The following is a 14,956-nucleotide window of genomic DNA, read 5'->3' as shown; positions in this document are numbered from 1 at the left end:
GTATATGCCCAGTAGTGGGATTGCTGGGTCATATGGTAGTTCTATTTTTAGTTTTTTAAGGAACCTCCATACTGTTCTCCATAGTGGCTGTATCAATTTACATTCCCACCAACAGTGCAAGAGTGTTCCCTTTTCTCCACACCCTCTCCAGCATTTATTGTTTCTAGATTTTTTGATGATGGCCATTCTGACCGGTGTGAGATGATACCTCATTGTAGTTTTGATTTGCATTTCTCTAATGATTAATGATGTTGAGCATTCTTTCATGTGTCTGTTGGCAATCTGTATCTCTTCTTTGGAGAAATGTCTATTTAGGTCTTCTGCCCATTTTTGGATTGGGTTGTTTGTTTTTTTGTTATTGAGCTGCATGAGCTGCTTGTAAATCTTGGAGATTAATCCTTTGTCCGTTGCTTCATTTGCAAATATTTTCTCCCATTCTGAGGGTTGTCTTTTGGTCTTGTTTATGGTTTCCTTTGCTGTGCAAAAGCTTTTAAGTTTCATTAGGTCCCATTTGTTTATTTGTGTTTTTATTTCCATTTCTCTAGGACCTGGGTTAAAAAGGATCTTGCTGTGATTTATGTCATACAGTGTTCTGCCTATGTTTTCCTCTAAGAGTTTGATAGTGTCTGGCCTTACACTTAGGTCTTTAATCCATTTTGAGTTTATTTTTGTGTATGGTGTTAGGGAGTGTTCTAATTTCATACTTTTACATGTACCTGTCCAATTTTCCCAGCACCACTTATTGAAGAGGCTGTCTTTTCTCCACTGTATATGCTTGCCTCCTTTATCAAAGATAAGGTGACCATATGTGCGTGGGCTTATCTCTGGGCTTTCTATCCTGTTCCATTGATCTATATTTCTGTTTTTGTGCCAGTACCAAACTGTCTTGATTACTGTAGCTTTGTAATATAGTCTGAAGTCAGGGAGCCTGATTCCTCCAGCTCCATTTTTCGTTCTCAAGATTGCTTTGGCTATTCGGGGTCTTTTGTGTTTCCATACAAATTGTGAAATTTTTTGTTCTAGTTCTGTGAAAAATGCCAGTGGTAGTTTGATAGGGATTGCATTGAATCTGTAGATTGCTTTGGGTAGCAGAGTCATTTTCACAATGTTTATTCTTCCAATCCAAGAACATGGTATATCTCTCCATCTATTTGTATCATCTTTAATTTCTTTCATCAGTGTCCTATAATTTTCTGCATACAGGTCTTTTGTCTCCTTAGGTAGGTTTATTCCTAGGTATTTTATTCTTTTTGTTGCAATGGTAAACGGGAGTGTTTTCTTAATTTCACTTTCAGATTTTTCATCATTAGTATACAGGAATGCAAGAGATTTCTGTGCATTAATTTTGTATCCTGCTACTTTACCAAATTCATTGATTAGCTCTAGTAGTTTTCTGGTAGCATCTTTTGGATTCTCTATGTATAGTATCATGTCATCTGCAAACAGTGACAGCTTTACATCTTCTTTTCCGATTTGGATTCCTTTTATTTCTTTTTCGTCTCTGATTGCTGTGGCTAACACTTCCAAAACTATGTTGAATAATAGTGGTGAGAGTGGGCAACCTTGTCTTGTTCCTGATCTTAGTGGAAATGGTTTCAGTTTTTCACCATTGAGGACAATGTTGGCTGTGGGTTTGTCATATACGGCCTTTATTATGTTGAGGAAAGTTCCCTCTATGCCTACTTTCTGCAGGACTTTTATCATAAATGGGTGTTGAATTTTGTCAAAAGCTTTTTCTGCATCTATTGAGATGATCATATGGTTTTTATCCTTCAATTTGTTAATATAGTATATCACATTGATTGATTTGCATATCTTGAAGAGTCCTTGCATTGCTCTGATAAACCCCACTTGATCATGGTGTATGATCCTATTAATGTACTGTTGGATTCTGTTTGCTAGTATTTTGTCGAGGATTTTTGCATCGATGTTCATCAGAGATATTGGCCTGTAGTTTTCTTTTTTTGTGACATCTTTGCTGGTTTTGGTATCAGAGTGATGGTGGCCTCATAGAATGAGTTTGGGAGTGTTCCTCCCTCTGCTATATTTTGGAAGAGTTTGAGAAGGATAGGTGTTAGCTCTTCTGTGAATGTTTGATAGAATTCGCCTGTGAAGCCATCTGGTCCTGGACTTTTGTTTGTTGGAAGATTTTTAATCACAGTCTCAATTTCAGTGCTTGAGATTGGCCTCTTTATATTTTCTATTTCTTCCTGGTTCAGTCTTGGAAGGTTATACCTTTCTAAGAATTTGTCCATTTCTTCCAGGCTGTCCATTTTATTGGCGTATGGTTGCTTTTAATAATCTCTCATGATCCTTTGTATTTCTGCAGTGCCAGTTGTTACTTCTTTTTCATTTCTAATTCTGTTGATTTGAGTCTTGCCCCTTTTTTTCTTGATGAGTCTGGCTAATGGTTTATCAATTTTGTTTATCTTCTCAAGGAACCAGCTTTTAGTTTTGTTGATCTTTGCTATCGTTTTCTTCATTTCTTTTTCATTTATTTCTCATCTGATCTTTATGATTTCTTTCCTTCTTCTAACTTTGGGGTTTTTTTGTTCTTCTTTCTCTAATTGCTTTAGGTGTAAGGTTAGGTTGTTTATTTGAGATGTTTCTTGTTTCTTAAAGTAGGATTGTATTGCTATAAACTTCCCTCTTAGAACTGCTTTTGCTGCATCCCATAGGTTTTGGGTTGTCGTGTTTTCATTGTCATTTGTTTCTAGGTATTTTTTGATTTCCTCTTTGATTTCTTCAGTGATCTCTTGGTTATTTAGTAGTGTATTGTTTAGCCTCCATGTGTTTATATTTTTTACAGATTTTTTCCTGTAATTGATATCTAGTCTCATAGCGTTGTGGTCAGAAAAGATACTTGATATGATTTCAATTTTCTTAAATTTACCAAGGCTTGATTTGTGACCCAAGATATGATCTGTCCTGGAGAATGTTCCATGAGCACTTGAGAAGAAAGTGTATTCTGTTGTTTTTGGATGGAATGTCCTATAAATATCAGTTAAGTCCATCTTGTTTAATATATCATTTAAAGCTTGTGTTTCCTTATTTATTTTCATTTTGGATGATCTGTCCATTGGTGAAAGTGGGGTGTTAAAGTCCCCTACTATGATTGTTTTACTGTCGATTTCCCCTTTTATGGCTGTTAGCATTTGCCTTATGTATTGAGGTGCTCCTATGTTGGGTGCATAAATATTTACAATTGTTATATATTCTTCTTGGATTGATCCCTTGATCATTATGTAGTGTCCTTCTTTGTCTCTTGTAATAGTCTTTATTTTAAAGTCTATTTTGTCTGATATGAGAATTGCTACTCCAGCTTTCTTTTGATTTCCATTTGCATGGAATATCTTTTTCCATCCCCTCACTTTCAGTCTGTATGTGTCCCTAGGTCTGAAGTGGGTCTCTTGTAGACAGCATATGTACAGGTCTTGTTTTTGTATCCATTCAGCCAGTCTATGTCTTTTCATTGGAGCATTTAATCCATTTACATTTAAGGTAATTATCGATATGTATGTTCCTGTTACCATTTTCTTAACTGTTTTGGGTTTGTTATTGTACGCCTTTTCCTTCTCTTGTGTTTCCTGCCTAGAGAAGTTCCTTTAGCATTTGTTGTAAAGCTGGTTTGGTGGTGCTGAATTCTCTTAGCTTTTGCTTATCTGTAAAGGTTTTAATTTCTCCATCGAATCTGAATGAGATCCTTGCTGGGTAGAGTAATCTTGGTTGTAGGTTTTTCCCTTTCATCACTTTAAATATGTCCTGCCACTCCCTTCTGGTTTCCAGAGTTTCTGCTGAAAAAGCAGCTGTTAACCTTATGGGGATTCCCTTGTATGTTATTTGTTGCTTTTCCCTTGCTGCTTTTAATATTTTTTCTTTGTATTTAATTTTTGATAGTTTGCTAATATGTGTCTTGGCATGTTTCTCCTTGGATTTATCCTTTATGGGAATCTCTGTGCTTCCTGGACTTGATTGACTTGATTGACTATTTCCTTTCCCATGTTAGGGAAGTTTTTGACTATAATCTCTTCAAATATTTTCTCAGACCGTTTCTTTTTCTCCTCTTCTTCTGGGACCCCTATAATTCAAATGTTGGTGTGTTTAATGTTGTCCCAGAGGTCTCTGAGACTGTCCTCAATTCTTTTCATTCTTTTTTCTTTATTCTGCTCCCTGGCAGTTATTTCCACCATTTTATCTTCCAGCTCACTTATCCGTTCTTCTGCCTCAGTTATTCTGTTACTGATTCCTTCTAGAGTATTTGTAGTTTTGGTAATTGTGTTATTCATCACTGTTTGTTTGCTCTTTAGTTCTTCTAGATCCTTGGTAAATGTTTCTTGTATTTTCTCCATTCTGTTTCCGAGATTTTGGATTATCTTTACTGTCATTACTCTGAATTCTTTTTCAGGTAGGTTTCCTATTTCTTCTTCATTTATTTGGTCTTGTAGGTTTTCACCTTGCTCCTTCGTCTGTAACATATTTTTTTGTCATTTCTTTTTTTTTTTTTTTTTTGATGGGTGGTGCCGTATTCCTGTCTTACTGGTTGTTTGGCCTGAGACGTTCAGCACTGGAGTTTGCAGGCAGTTAGATAGAGCTGGGTCTTGGTGCTGAGATGAGGACCTTCTGGAGGCCTCACTCCGATTGATATTCCCTGGGGTCTGAGGTTCTCTGTTAGTCCAGCAGTTTGGACTCAGAGCTCCCACCACAGGAGCTTGGGCCCGACCTCTGGCCTGGGAACCAAGATCCCGCAAGCTTCATGGCACATTAAAAAAAAAAAAAAAAAAAAAAAGGAAGAAAGAAAAAAAGGAGCAGTACAATATCAAAGAATAAAAAACAAAATAAAATTAGAAAGATAAAAATATATCAGGAAAAATAAAACTATAATTGAAACAACTGCAACAAGGTAAAATAAAACCCCAGCAAAAAAAAGAAAAAAAAGGGAGGGGGGCAACAAGCCAAACGGAGAGATCACTAACAAAGTATAAAGAATAAAATAAAATTAGAAAAATAAAAGCTTTATTAGGAAAAATATAAAAGAATCAACAACAGTGAATCAACAAGGTAAAACAGAACCCCAATCTAAAAGAGGAAAAAAAAAAAAAGAAAAAAAAAGCCTTGGCTATGGGGGCACAGTTTAGGCTGGGGGGGTGGGAGTGGAACTTAGGCAGAGGCGGGGTGTAGGGTGGGGCAGGACCTAGGCGGGTGGGGGGTGAAATTTGAGCATGGCACGGGGCCTCTGCTTAGGACCTGCCCAGAAGGGGAGAGGCAGCACGTCGAAAGGAGGACCTCTGGAGTGTGGGGTTCCGGAGTTTGGACGTAGGGCCCTGCGTGAGGGTGTGTGGGTGGGGTTTAGGCCCAGCGCCGTTGGAGGAGGTCTCAGAGGGGGTCTCCGAGTGTAGAGGTGGGGCCCTGGGTGGGGGTGTAGGGGCGGGGCTTGGGCTCTGTGTGGCAGGAGTGAGGCTCCAAGGGCAGAGGATTAGGCCTGGGAGCCCAGCAGGCTTCCCGGTGCCTAAGTGGACAGGGAAAGCACTGGCCCCGTTCTCTTCTGTTCCTTTGCGCCCCTTCTCCACTGTCTGCCCCAGGCTGTCCACCGTCGGGCTGGACCCCTAACTGTGGGTGTGTCCCGCTGGCTGTAGGAACTCCTTCCCCTCCCCCATCCACCCCTCAGGGGTGCCGGTCCCGTAGGTCCAGCCTTTACTTTTGCTCCCCCTTCCCTCCCTCCCACTCCCTCAGGACCCACGTGGCTGGAGGGGGCCTAGGTGGGCAGAGGATCAGGCCCGGGTTCTCAACAGGTTCCTGGGGGTCCAGGTGGGCAGGGGAAACCTGACCCCACTCCCTTTTGATCTTCTGCCCTCCCAGTGGTTCCCTAGTTTCCCCCTTGGGGCGTGGGATCCCTTCCCCTTCCCCATCCGCCCCTCAGGGGTGCCAGTCCCATCCCGCCTCCACTTCTCCTCCCCCCTCACTCCCCCCACGCCCCACATCCTACCTAGTCACTGGGGTTTCCTCCCATCCCCTTAGGTCTCCATGGTCCCCCACAGGGGGAGTGCAAATTAGTTGTGAGGAGATGCAAATTCCGCATCCTCCTAGTACGCCATCTTGACTGCCCCCGTCACCGTTTTTTATTTTAGCTATTCTGAAAGGTACTGTGATATATCATTGTGGTTTTAATTTGCATTTCCCTAATGGCTAATGATGTTGAACATCTTTTAATGTACTTATTTGCTGTCTACATATCCTCTTTGGTGAGATGTCTCTTCGTGTCTTATGCCAATATGACTTTTAGTTCTCTTAATAGGGTTTTCGTGGAGCAAAAGTTTTTTAATTTTGATGAATTTCAAATTATCAGTTTGTCCTTTTATGAGTCATACTAATGCCTGATTCCTGCCTTCAGACATTCTGATTCAATTGGTATGGGGTGCAAGGTGGGCATGGAGACTTTAAAAATCTCTCTAGATGATTCTAATGTGCAGCAAAATTTGGGAACAACTACACTGGCAGATCAGATTGTAGTACTGGAGTTAACTAGCTGTCCCAAAAGTAACTGCAATGCTTCCTGCTACTGCTTATGAGCAGCTTTTCTCACAGCAGGCTTATAACTCAGATGTCAGACTCCTTAGTAGAAACTATGAGTGATTTAAACTGCTTTGAGGCCTAGCCCAGATGACAAAAGATAAGAATAACATCTTTAACACAAGTACCCATCACCAGGTACTTCTGTGATGAGCAAGGCACTGGCCTTGGAGAGAGAGATTGAAGTCTCAGCTCTGTCCCTCATCAGCTTTATGATCTTGGGCAAGCTAATTGTCTCAAACTTTTTACTTATCAGTAAAATGAAGATACTAGTTCTACTTTGGAGGGTTCCTTTTAGAAATAATGAGATTATATACTATTTGAAAGTTCTGTTAATCATAAAATGCCAAATAAAAGGTGTATGGTCAGGCCATTCAAGATGGCTGTCCTCTTGTTCTCTGTTCATCTGCTCGACCAGTCCCTGCTTCATTCACATGACTATCCAATCCTCTGAATTATAGGGCTTAATCAGTAACTGCCTACCTGCTTGCCCCCACCCCAGCTGCTGGCTTCCCTGGTAACTGATAAGCCCACCTGACGTCAGTTCCCCCATAAATGGTAGCCCCTTTCTCCCCTGAGTAGGGAAGATTGCTGCCATGTCCCGCCTGCAGTCTGCCATACACGGTGGGGTGTCACTCCAGGACACTTTTGTTTCAGATGTGTAAGAATAAACCATTGATGTCTTTGTCACTGTCTCTGCGCTCTTTCTTCAGTCTGGAGGCTGGGCATCTACCAGGCTTGCAAGCCTGCGGGATACAACATCATATTATTCCCCAGCATAGTTCCTTAGTCTGAATGCATCACAATCACCTGGGGAATTTTTTTTTTTTTTCACGGTGCCATGTGCAGCTTGCAGGATCTCAGTTCCCCGACCAGGGATTGAACCCGGGCCATGGCAGTGAAAACCCAGAATCCTAACCACTAGGCCACCAGGGAACTCCCCCAGGAAACCTTTTTCTAAAAATAATATAAAAATAGTAGTCCCACTTCCATTTCTGGGAAGATGTAGATGTACTCTTTCCTATTCCTCCTTCTAAGTACAACTAAAACCCCCAGACATTATAAATAAAACAAACGTAAGAAGACTCTGAAAGGTAGAGAGAAGAAGGCAGACTGGTTAGGGACCTTGGGACTCCATTTTATGGCAAAAGTGGAGGAAGAGATAAATAGGACCTTATTTAATAACAGTGAGAGAGTCATATATCTAGCATTAATCCTCACACCTACATTAAGCATTTCCTTTATGCTTTGAAAAGTAGGTTTATAACTTACAACTGATTTAGCAATTAGTTTTAAGGTATTATAACATATTGAAATTGTAATGGAAAAGACAAACTCTAGAATAGACTTATAATATCTTCTTCAGAGTTTGATACCATGGTGTTTTATCTTTGTGTACAGGAGACAAGTGCTGAGCCCTTACTGTAACACGCTCAGAAGTAATCCATTGCAGTTAACTTGCAGACAGGACCAGAGAGCAGTTGCAGTGTGTAATTTGCAGAAGTTTCCGAAACCTTTACCTCAGGAGTACCAGGTAACACTTGTTTGGGGCACGGTTTCAGGAATCAACCTTTTAAAAAGAAGTCTCCATTTTGAATTAGAAGAGTGAATTCTCTTAAGTTTTTCAATTTATAAGCCCCCATTTGTTTTCTGTAAGTTAGAAAAAACTGAAGAATTCTTCCATTTCTTTATAACCAATGTGTTAATTGATAGCAATTAATTAATATCTAGCAATGTCTTGTAGTAATGGTAAGAGACATTTAGAATATTTATTTTGATCTATTTTAAAATATATATTTATTTTTTTATTTATTTGGCTGCGCCGGGTCTTAGTTGTGGCATGTGGGATCTAGTTCCCTGACCAGGGTTCGAACTCAGCCCCCTGCATTGGGAGCGTGGAGTCTTAACCACTGGACCACTGGGGAAGTCCCTATTTTGATCTATTTTTTATAAATCATTTGTATTTTCTTTTTAATTATTTCCAAAGTCTTCGTCTTTAATTTATATCAAAAACAAGGTTCTTTAAAGAAAGAAACTAACCGGAGAAGACAAATATCATATATCACTTATATGCGGAATCTTTAAAAAATGATACAACTAAACTTATTTACAAAACAGAAACAGACTCACAGACTTAGAGAACGAACTTATGGTTACCGGGGGGAAGGGGGAGGGGGAGGGATAGATTGGGAGTTTGGGATTGACATGTACACACTGATATATTTAAAATAGATAACCAATAAAGACCTACTGTATATCACAGGGAACTCTGCTGAATACTCTGTAATGACCTAAATGGAAAAAGACTTTGAAAAACAATAGATACATGTATAACTGAATCACTTTGCTGTACACCTGAAACACAGGTGTTAATGTTGAAATGTTGAACATGTTGAACATGTTGAAACACAACATTGTTAATCAACTACACCCATTATAAAATAAAAAATTTTGTAAAAAAGGAAATAAAATAGAGTAACTAAGGTACTGTAGTCCAGTTAATAAGAAGACTTGGAAGTTCTGCTTTAGAAAAGTTTGCCTAATGAGATCTGAAAGGTGAAGGAAACAGTCCCATGTATCCAGTCTGAATCTCTGATTTGACCTTTAAGTTTTTTGTTGAAGTGGCTATTTCTAAAAAAAGCCTCAGCTCTGCCTGCCATTGACAAAGGACCCATTAGTCAGAAATGATATCTCAGAAGTGAATTTAAAGTGATTGCTGCTAAAATTTGAGCTTCCTACATATGTTTATGACCACACTGAGTGCTTTAGACACCAGAAGATGGCGACTATATATTTCTACTCTTAGTAATATAATTTAAAATGTGAAATCTTTAAAATTTATCTGGTACCTTGTTCCTTTGGTGTTCAAAGTATTTTATATATATGATCTCATTCATTTTCTTATGGTTTTTTCAAGTTTGTCAAAACAACATATAAATTAATTCTCCTAAAAACACTTGAAGTACATTAAATTTAAAACATCTTAATTCTATGCATTAGTTTTGTGTTTTGTCAGCTCTTAAAACTCTTCCTATTCATCCTTTTAAAACATTAGTCAAATTTGTCATCTAATAAAAAACAGACTAATTTACTTACCTTGCTTATTTCTAAAACTACAACAACCTCAAAATACCCCTCAGGTAGTATATTACTATCTTTATGTTGTACTATGTATGAAAAAAATAGATTAATATCTTCTTTGTGTTATACAGCATTAATTGGTTGCTATAAATTGCCTGTGGGCTTTGTTTTGATTATATAGAATGTTTCTTACTCTCCTGCCTTCCTAATATTTTTTTCTTTGTAGTACTTTGATGAACTCAGTGGAGTACCTGCAGAAGATCTGCCTTATTACGGTGGTTCAGTAGAAATTGCTGACTACTGCCCTTTCAGTCAGGAATTCAGTTGGCATTTAAGTGGTGAATATCAGCGCAGCTCAGATTGTAGAGTATTGGAAAATCAACCAGGTTAGTAGTTTAGTGAAATTAAATGTTATATACATATTAAAAGTATATATCAGCAATACAAAATAGTGGTTAAGGATACAGACCCTGGAGCCAGATTGTCTGAGTTTATGTTGTGGTTCCACTGCTATGCACCTGTTCAAAGTAACCTCTCTGCGCCTCAGTTTTCTCCTCTGTACAAAAGAGATAATACCTGTCTCACAGAGTTGTGAGAATTAAATGAATTAATACAGTAAGTGCTTAGAATTACGACACATAGAAAGGATTGTTAGCTATTAGATATACTTGCACATGTGTATACACACACTACCGTTTAGTAATACCTTATATTTGCATGACACTTTTCATTTGCAAAACAATTTCACTTTTATCATTTCTTTTTGTTCTTCTAAAAACCTGACGAGATATAGAGAAGATATTATCGAATTTCACAGATGAGGGAAGAGCTACTAAGTAATACGTTTAATTGATGTCAGTGGGAGATCCTCCAATGTAGAACTCTTTTTATTAAATCGTATTAGGTATTCTATTCTTTCCTCTCCTGAGGAGTGTGCACTTTATGTAGTTTAGACATAACGTGTCATTCTCCAGATATCAGAATAATACTATTGTCCCATGGCTAGTAAGATGTATTGCCATCTTATTTATTCCCATTTAGTATATTTAAATGAACAGGTCATCAAGGAAATAAACAGTATGGCAATTGGATATCAGCAATAGTAGTTATAGCTCATACTAACCACCTTTGTAAACAAAATGTTCTCACATCTGATTTGTTAATCAAGAGCAATAAGTAGTTTTTCTGCCTGTGGTCATCAAAATTTTTAACCTGGTCCTATCCTCCCTGCCCCCATTCCATACTTTATTTCAGACTAAATCATTTAAAATTAAAATTTCCATAATTTTTTTCCTTTTATTCTTAAACCTGGCAGATGTAACTGGATTTGTACAGTCATTTTTTCCCATCACTTACCTACTTAATAAATGTCTAATGACATAACTACGCAACAGTTGCATGTTACAGCAAAAGAAATGCACATATTTGTCAATTACGGGTTTGCCAAAGATATAGTGTCACATTTTAATGTTTTAGAGCTGGAGTTGGCAAATATTTATTATAAAAAGCAAGATAGTCAATATTTTAGGCTTTATGGGTCATGCAGTCTCTGTTGCAACTTTTCAGCTCTGCTGTTAAGTGTGAAAGCAGTTACAGATAATATGTAAGTGAATGAGTATAGCTGTGTTCCAATAAAAATTTCTTTATAAAAACAGGTATTTCTCAGGATTTGGCCTGAGGGTTGGCCTGACCCTTTTCTTTTTTTTTGACAATGATCACTATGTGTTTTGAAGACTTTGAAATTATGAAATATTCATAAATAAAGAAATATAAAGTTCTGTTTTATTGTTTTACATTTTCTTTCTTAGCTTATACAATTAAGATTTTTTAAAACTGACATAAAATTTTTACCTTTATAATATTTCAAAATGGACTAATTGAACTCTGCTTTCAAAAGGTAAAACTTGTATTAAGTGTAAAGAGAGAAAATTATTCCTAGGCTTTTTTTTTTTTTTTTTTTTTATTCCTAGGCTTTAAGGACTTATTCCTTTGTCCATTAGCTAGTTAGGGGTCATTTAGTCTGCCCCATACCTCTGCAGGTTTGTGCTTAGTCTAAGACTAGTTCAACCTGTCATTTATTGACTTCCAGGAGATGGCATAAGTTGAAAATACAAGAACGTCTTGCAAAAGTTGCAGCACTCCAAAAAAATCTTCATTATATAAATCACTTGGCCTTATCCTATCATGGGTCACTTGGGAAGTGACTCCTATTTAGGACACCATTGAAGGTGATTCTTAGTGCCATTTCCTCTATATATTTAACTTAGTTGCTTTAGGCCCAATTTTATCTCTTGCTTCTGATATAATAATTCTCCTACTAATTGCTTTATTGAGAATCCAGTTTGAGTTTGGAACCCTCTCTCTTGATTTTTTTCAATTGAAAATTTCCATGAAACATGTTTGATTTTTAAAGCAACTTTTAATTATAAGAGTGGAATACTTCAATTTCTTATTCTTTGAGGCCAGTGAATTTTTAATAAAGAAAACTTTTCTGGTTTGCTTCAGACCTTTTTAAAAACTATGGTGCTGAAAAGTATGGACCTCATTCAGTTTGTCTAATTCAGAAATCAGCATTTGTCATGGAAAAGTGTGAAAGGAAGCTGAGTTACCCAGACTGGGGGAGTGGATGCTATCAGGTAAACCATATGATTGTTAATAACTGTACCAAATATTACATAATTGTATCTCATTATATGGTTTTTATATTTTCAAATACATTTTATATCTTTTATTTCTACTGATTAATACTTTAACTTAGGGCTTCCCTGTGGGCGCAGTGGTTGAGAATCTGCCTGCCAATGCAGGGGACACGGGTTCGAGCCCTGGTCTGGGAAGATCCCACTTGCCGCGGAGCAACTAGGCCCGCGAGCCACAATTACTGAGCCTGCGCGTCTGGAGCCTGTGCTCCGCAACAAGAGAGGCTGCGATAATGAGAGGCCCGCGCACCGCGATGAAGAGTGGCCCCCACTTGCCGCAACTAGAGAAAGCCCTCGCACAGAAACGAAGACCCAACAGCCATAAATTAATTAATTAATTAAAAAAAAAAACAAAACAAAAACTACTTATTTATTGTAAATATTAGTTTGGATATTTGTGTTTTGTCAAAATATTGTCATTTCTTTGAGAGAAATTGTCTTTCTCTGTTTAAAAATTATATATAGTTGCTATATATCAGCAAGTTTTATAATAATTTTGCTTCTGGGCATAGATCCTAAGGAAATATTAGGAAACATGTAATTTTGTTCTTTTTTTTAAATTAATTAATTAATTTATTTATTTTTGGTTGCGTTGGGTCTTCGCTGCTGCGCGTGGGCTTCTTATTGTGGTGGCTTCTCCTTGTTGCAAAGTGGGCTTCAGTAGTTGTGGCACACAGGCTCAGTAGTTGTGGCTCGTGGGCTCTAGAGCACAGGCTCAGTAGTTGCGGTGCACAGGCTTAGTTGCTCCACGGCACGTGGGATCTTCCTGGACCAGGGATCAAACCCGTGTCCCCTGCATTGCAGGCGGATTCTTAACCACTGCGCCACCAGGGAAGTTCTGTAATTTTGTTCTTTAAAACTACTTTGTAATGGAAAAAAACTATAATTTATTTTGTAAAATCTGAAGAAAGCATGGATTTAAGAATTAATAAATCAACTACTGATTAATAGTAGATTTTTTTCCTTTGAAATTAGAAATCCAAAGAGAGCAAACTACTATTTTCTTAATTTATTATTTGCATGTCTGATATTAAATGACTGCATCACCATAGAACTTACTAAGATACAGGCATTCTGTAACTTAGGAGCATCAAACCTAATGAATATTCCATACCCTACTAACGGACATCAGGGAGGAGAGTGTGATCCTGAAAACTGAAACATAAGAATTTGTTGTGTATTTCACCTACAAGAGCTAAATGGACTAATGTAGCTGACAATTTAACTTATTATTTTTAAAGTTTCTTTAAAATTAACTCTTTTTTTTGGTAACTGCTTTATTGAGGTATAATTCACACACCATACAATTCATGTAAAATTACCTTTGAAACCTTAAAAAAGACAACTAAAAATAAACACTTTCCAGCTATAATCCTATAATCTGACAACTATAATCCAGCAACCATTTTCTGATGAATTCATTCTATTAAAGATTATGTATTGCTTAAATACATAGTTTCGATCTAGTTGTAATCAGAATACATAATTTTGTTTCAGTGACTTTACTTAGTACTTTTTATACAGACCAATATACCTTTTCCAAGTTCTCCCAATAATAATACTTACTGTTCTTCATAGCTGTAGAACATTGCATCATTTTAAAGTATCATAATTAGGGAAGTCATTTTCCTGTGAGATATTGAATTAATTTTCACTTTTCACTATATAAAAATGCTTTTGTAAGCATATTTACATGCTTTACCTTTTTAAAATCAATTTTTTGAAATAAATTCACATAAGTGAGACTATTAGGATAAAGGGGATAAAGCTGGAACAGTGTGAACTGTAATAGGAGGATAACCTTTCCAGCCTGTTTTAATGTCTTCTCTACACCACCACCACCACCACAAAGGGATTACGTAGATTTGTAATACCATCTACAAAGACTGAATGTACTTGGCTTCCCTGTAGTACCTAGTGTTGTCAGTTAATTTTGCTATTTTAATACTCAAAACCATTTATATGGGAAAATGTGCATGATTTCCAAACAATTAGCATATGGATTAGCTGTTTTGTTTTCTGTTGTTCTTTGTTTTACTTATTTTGACAGAGAAGTTGCAAGAATGGTACAAAAATATGGGTCATTTAAGTGCAAATTGCTGACAGTCTGCCCCTTCACCCCTAAATACTTTAATGTGTATTCCTTATAAACAAGGACATCCTCCTATATGACCACAGTACTACCAAAAAAATCAGGAAATAACACTGATACGTCTAATTCTTGGACCCCGTTCAAGTTTTGCCGATTGTCCCAATAATGTCCTTGTAGTAATAGGATCTGCACTGATACCACATATTGAGTAGTTGTCACATCTCTGGTCTCCTTCAATCTGGAACAGTTCCTCAGTCTTTTCTTGACTTTCATAACCTTGACACTTTTAAAGATTACAAGCCAGTTCTTATCTATGATGTGTCTCCATTTGGGTTTGTCTGATGTTTCCTCATGATTAAATTCATGTAATATGTTTTGGGCAGTAATATCACAGAAGTGATGCTTGTGTTTTTTTGGTGGTATACTTTTTTTTTTTTTTTTTTTTTGGCTGCGTCAGGTCTTAGTTGTGGCACGCAGGACCTTTCATTGCAGTGTGCGGGCTTCTCTCTAGTTGTGGTGT

At 37.4% G+C, this 14,956-nt stretch overlaps 1 protein-coding gene across 2 annotated transcripts in view; it reads left to right on the top strand.

Moving 5' to 3' along the window:
* Window positions 1–14,956, top strand: part of LMLN (leishmanolysin like peptidase) — a 75,314-nt gene that overhangs the window by 51,454 nt on the left and 8,904 nt on the right. For both annotated transcript variants that reach the window (XM_061193192.1, XM_061193191.1), the window contains 3 exons: window positions 7,969–8,101; window positions 9,875–10,034; window positions 12,154–12,284. In XM_061193192.1, the coding sequence (XP_061049175.1) occupies window positions 7,969–8,101; window positions 9,875–10,034; window positions 12,154–12,284 (424 nt within the window). The remainder of the gene's footprint in view (window positions 1–7,968; window positions 8,102–9,874; window positions 10,035–12,153; window positions 12,285–14,956) is intronic.

Source organism: Eubalaena glacialis, chromosome 6 (genome assembly GCF_028564815.1).
Source record: "Eubalaena glacialis isolate mEubGla1 chromosome 6, mEubGla1.1.hap2.+ XY, whole genome shotgun sequence".
Lineage (NCBI taxonomy): Eukaryota > Metazoa > Chordata > Mammalia > Artiodactyla > Balaenidae > Eubalaena > Eubalaena glacialis.
Note: the sequence above shows the minus strand (reverse complement) of the source record. Positions and strands in the feature narration are given on the sequence as shown.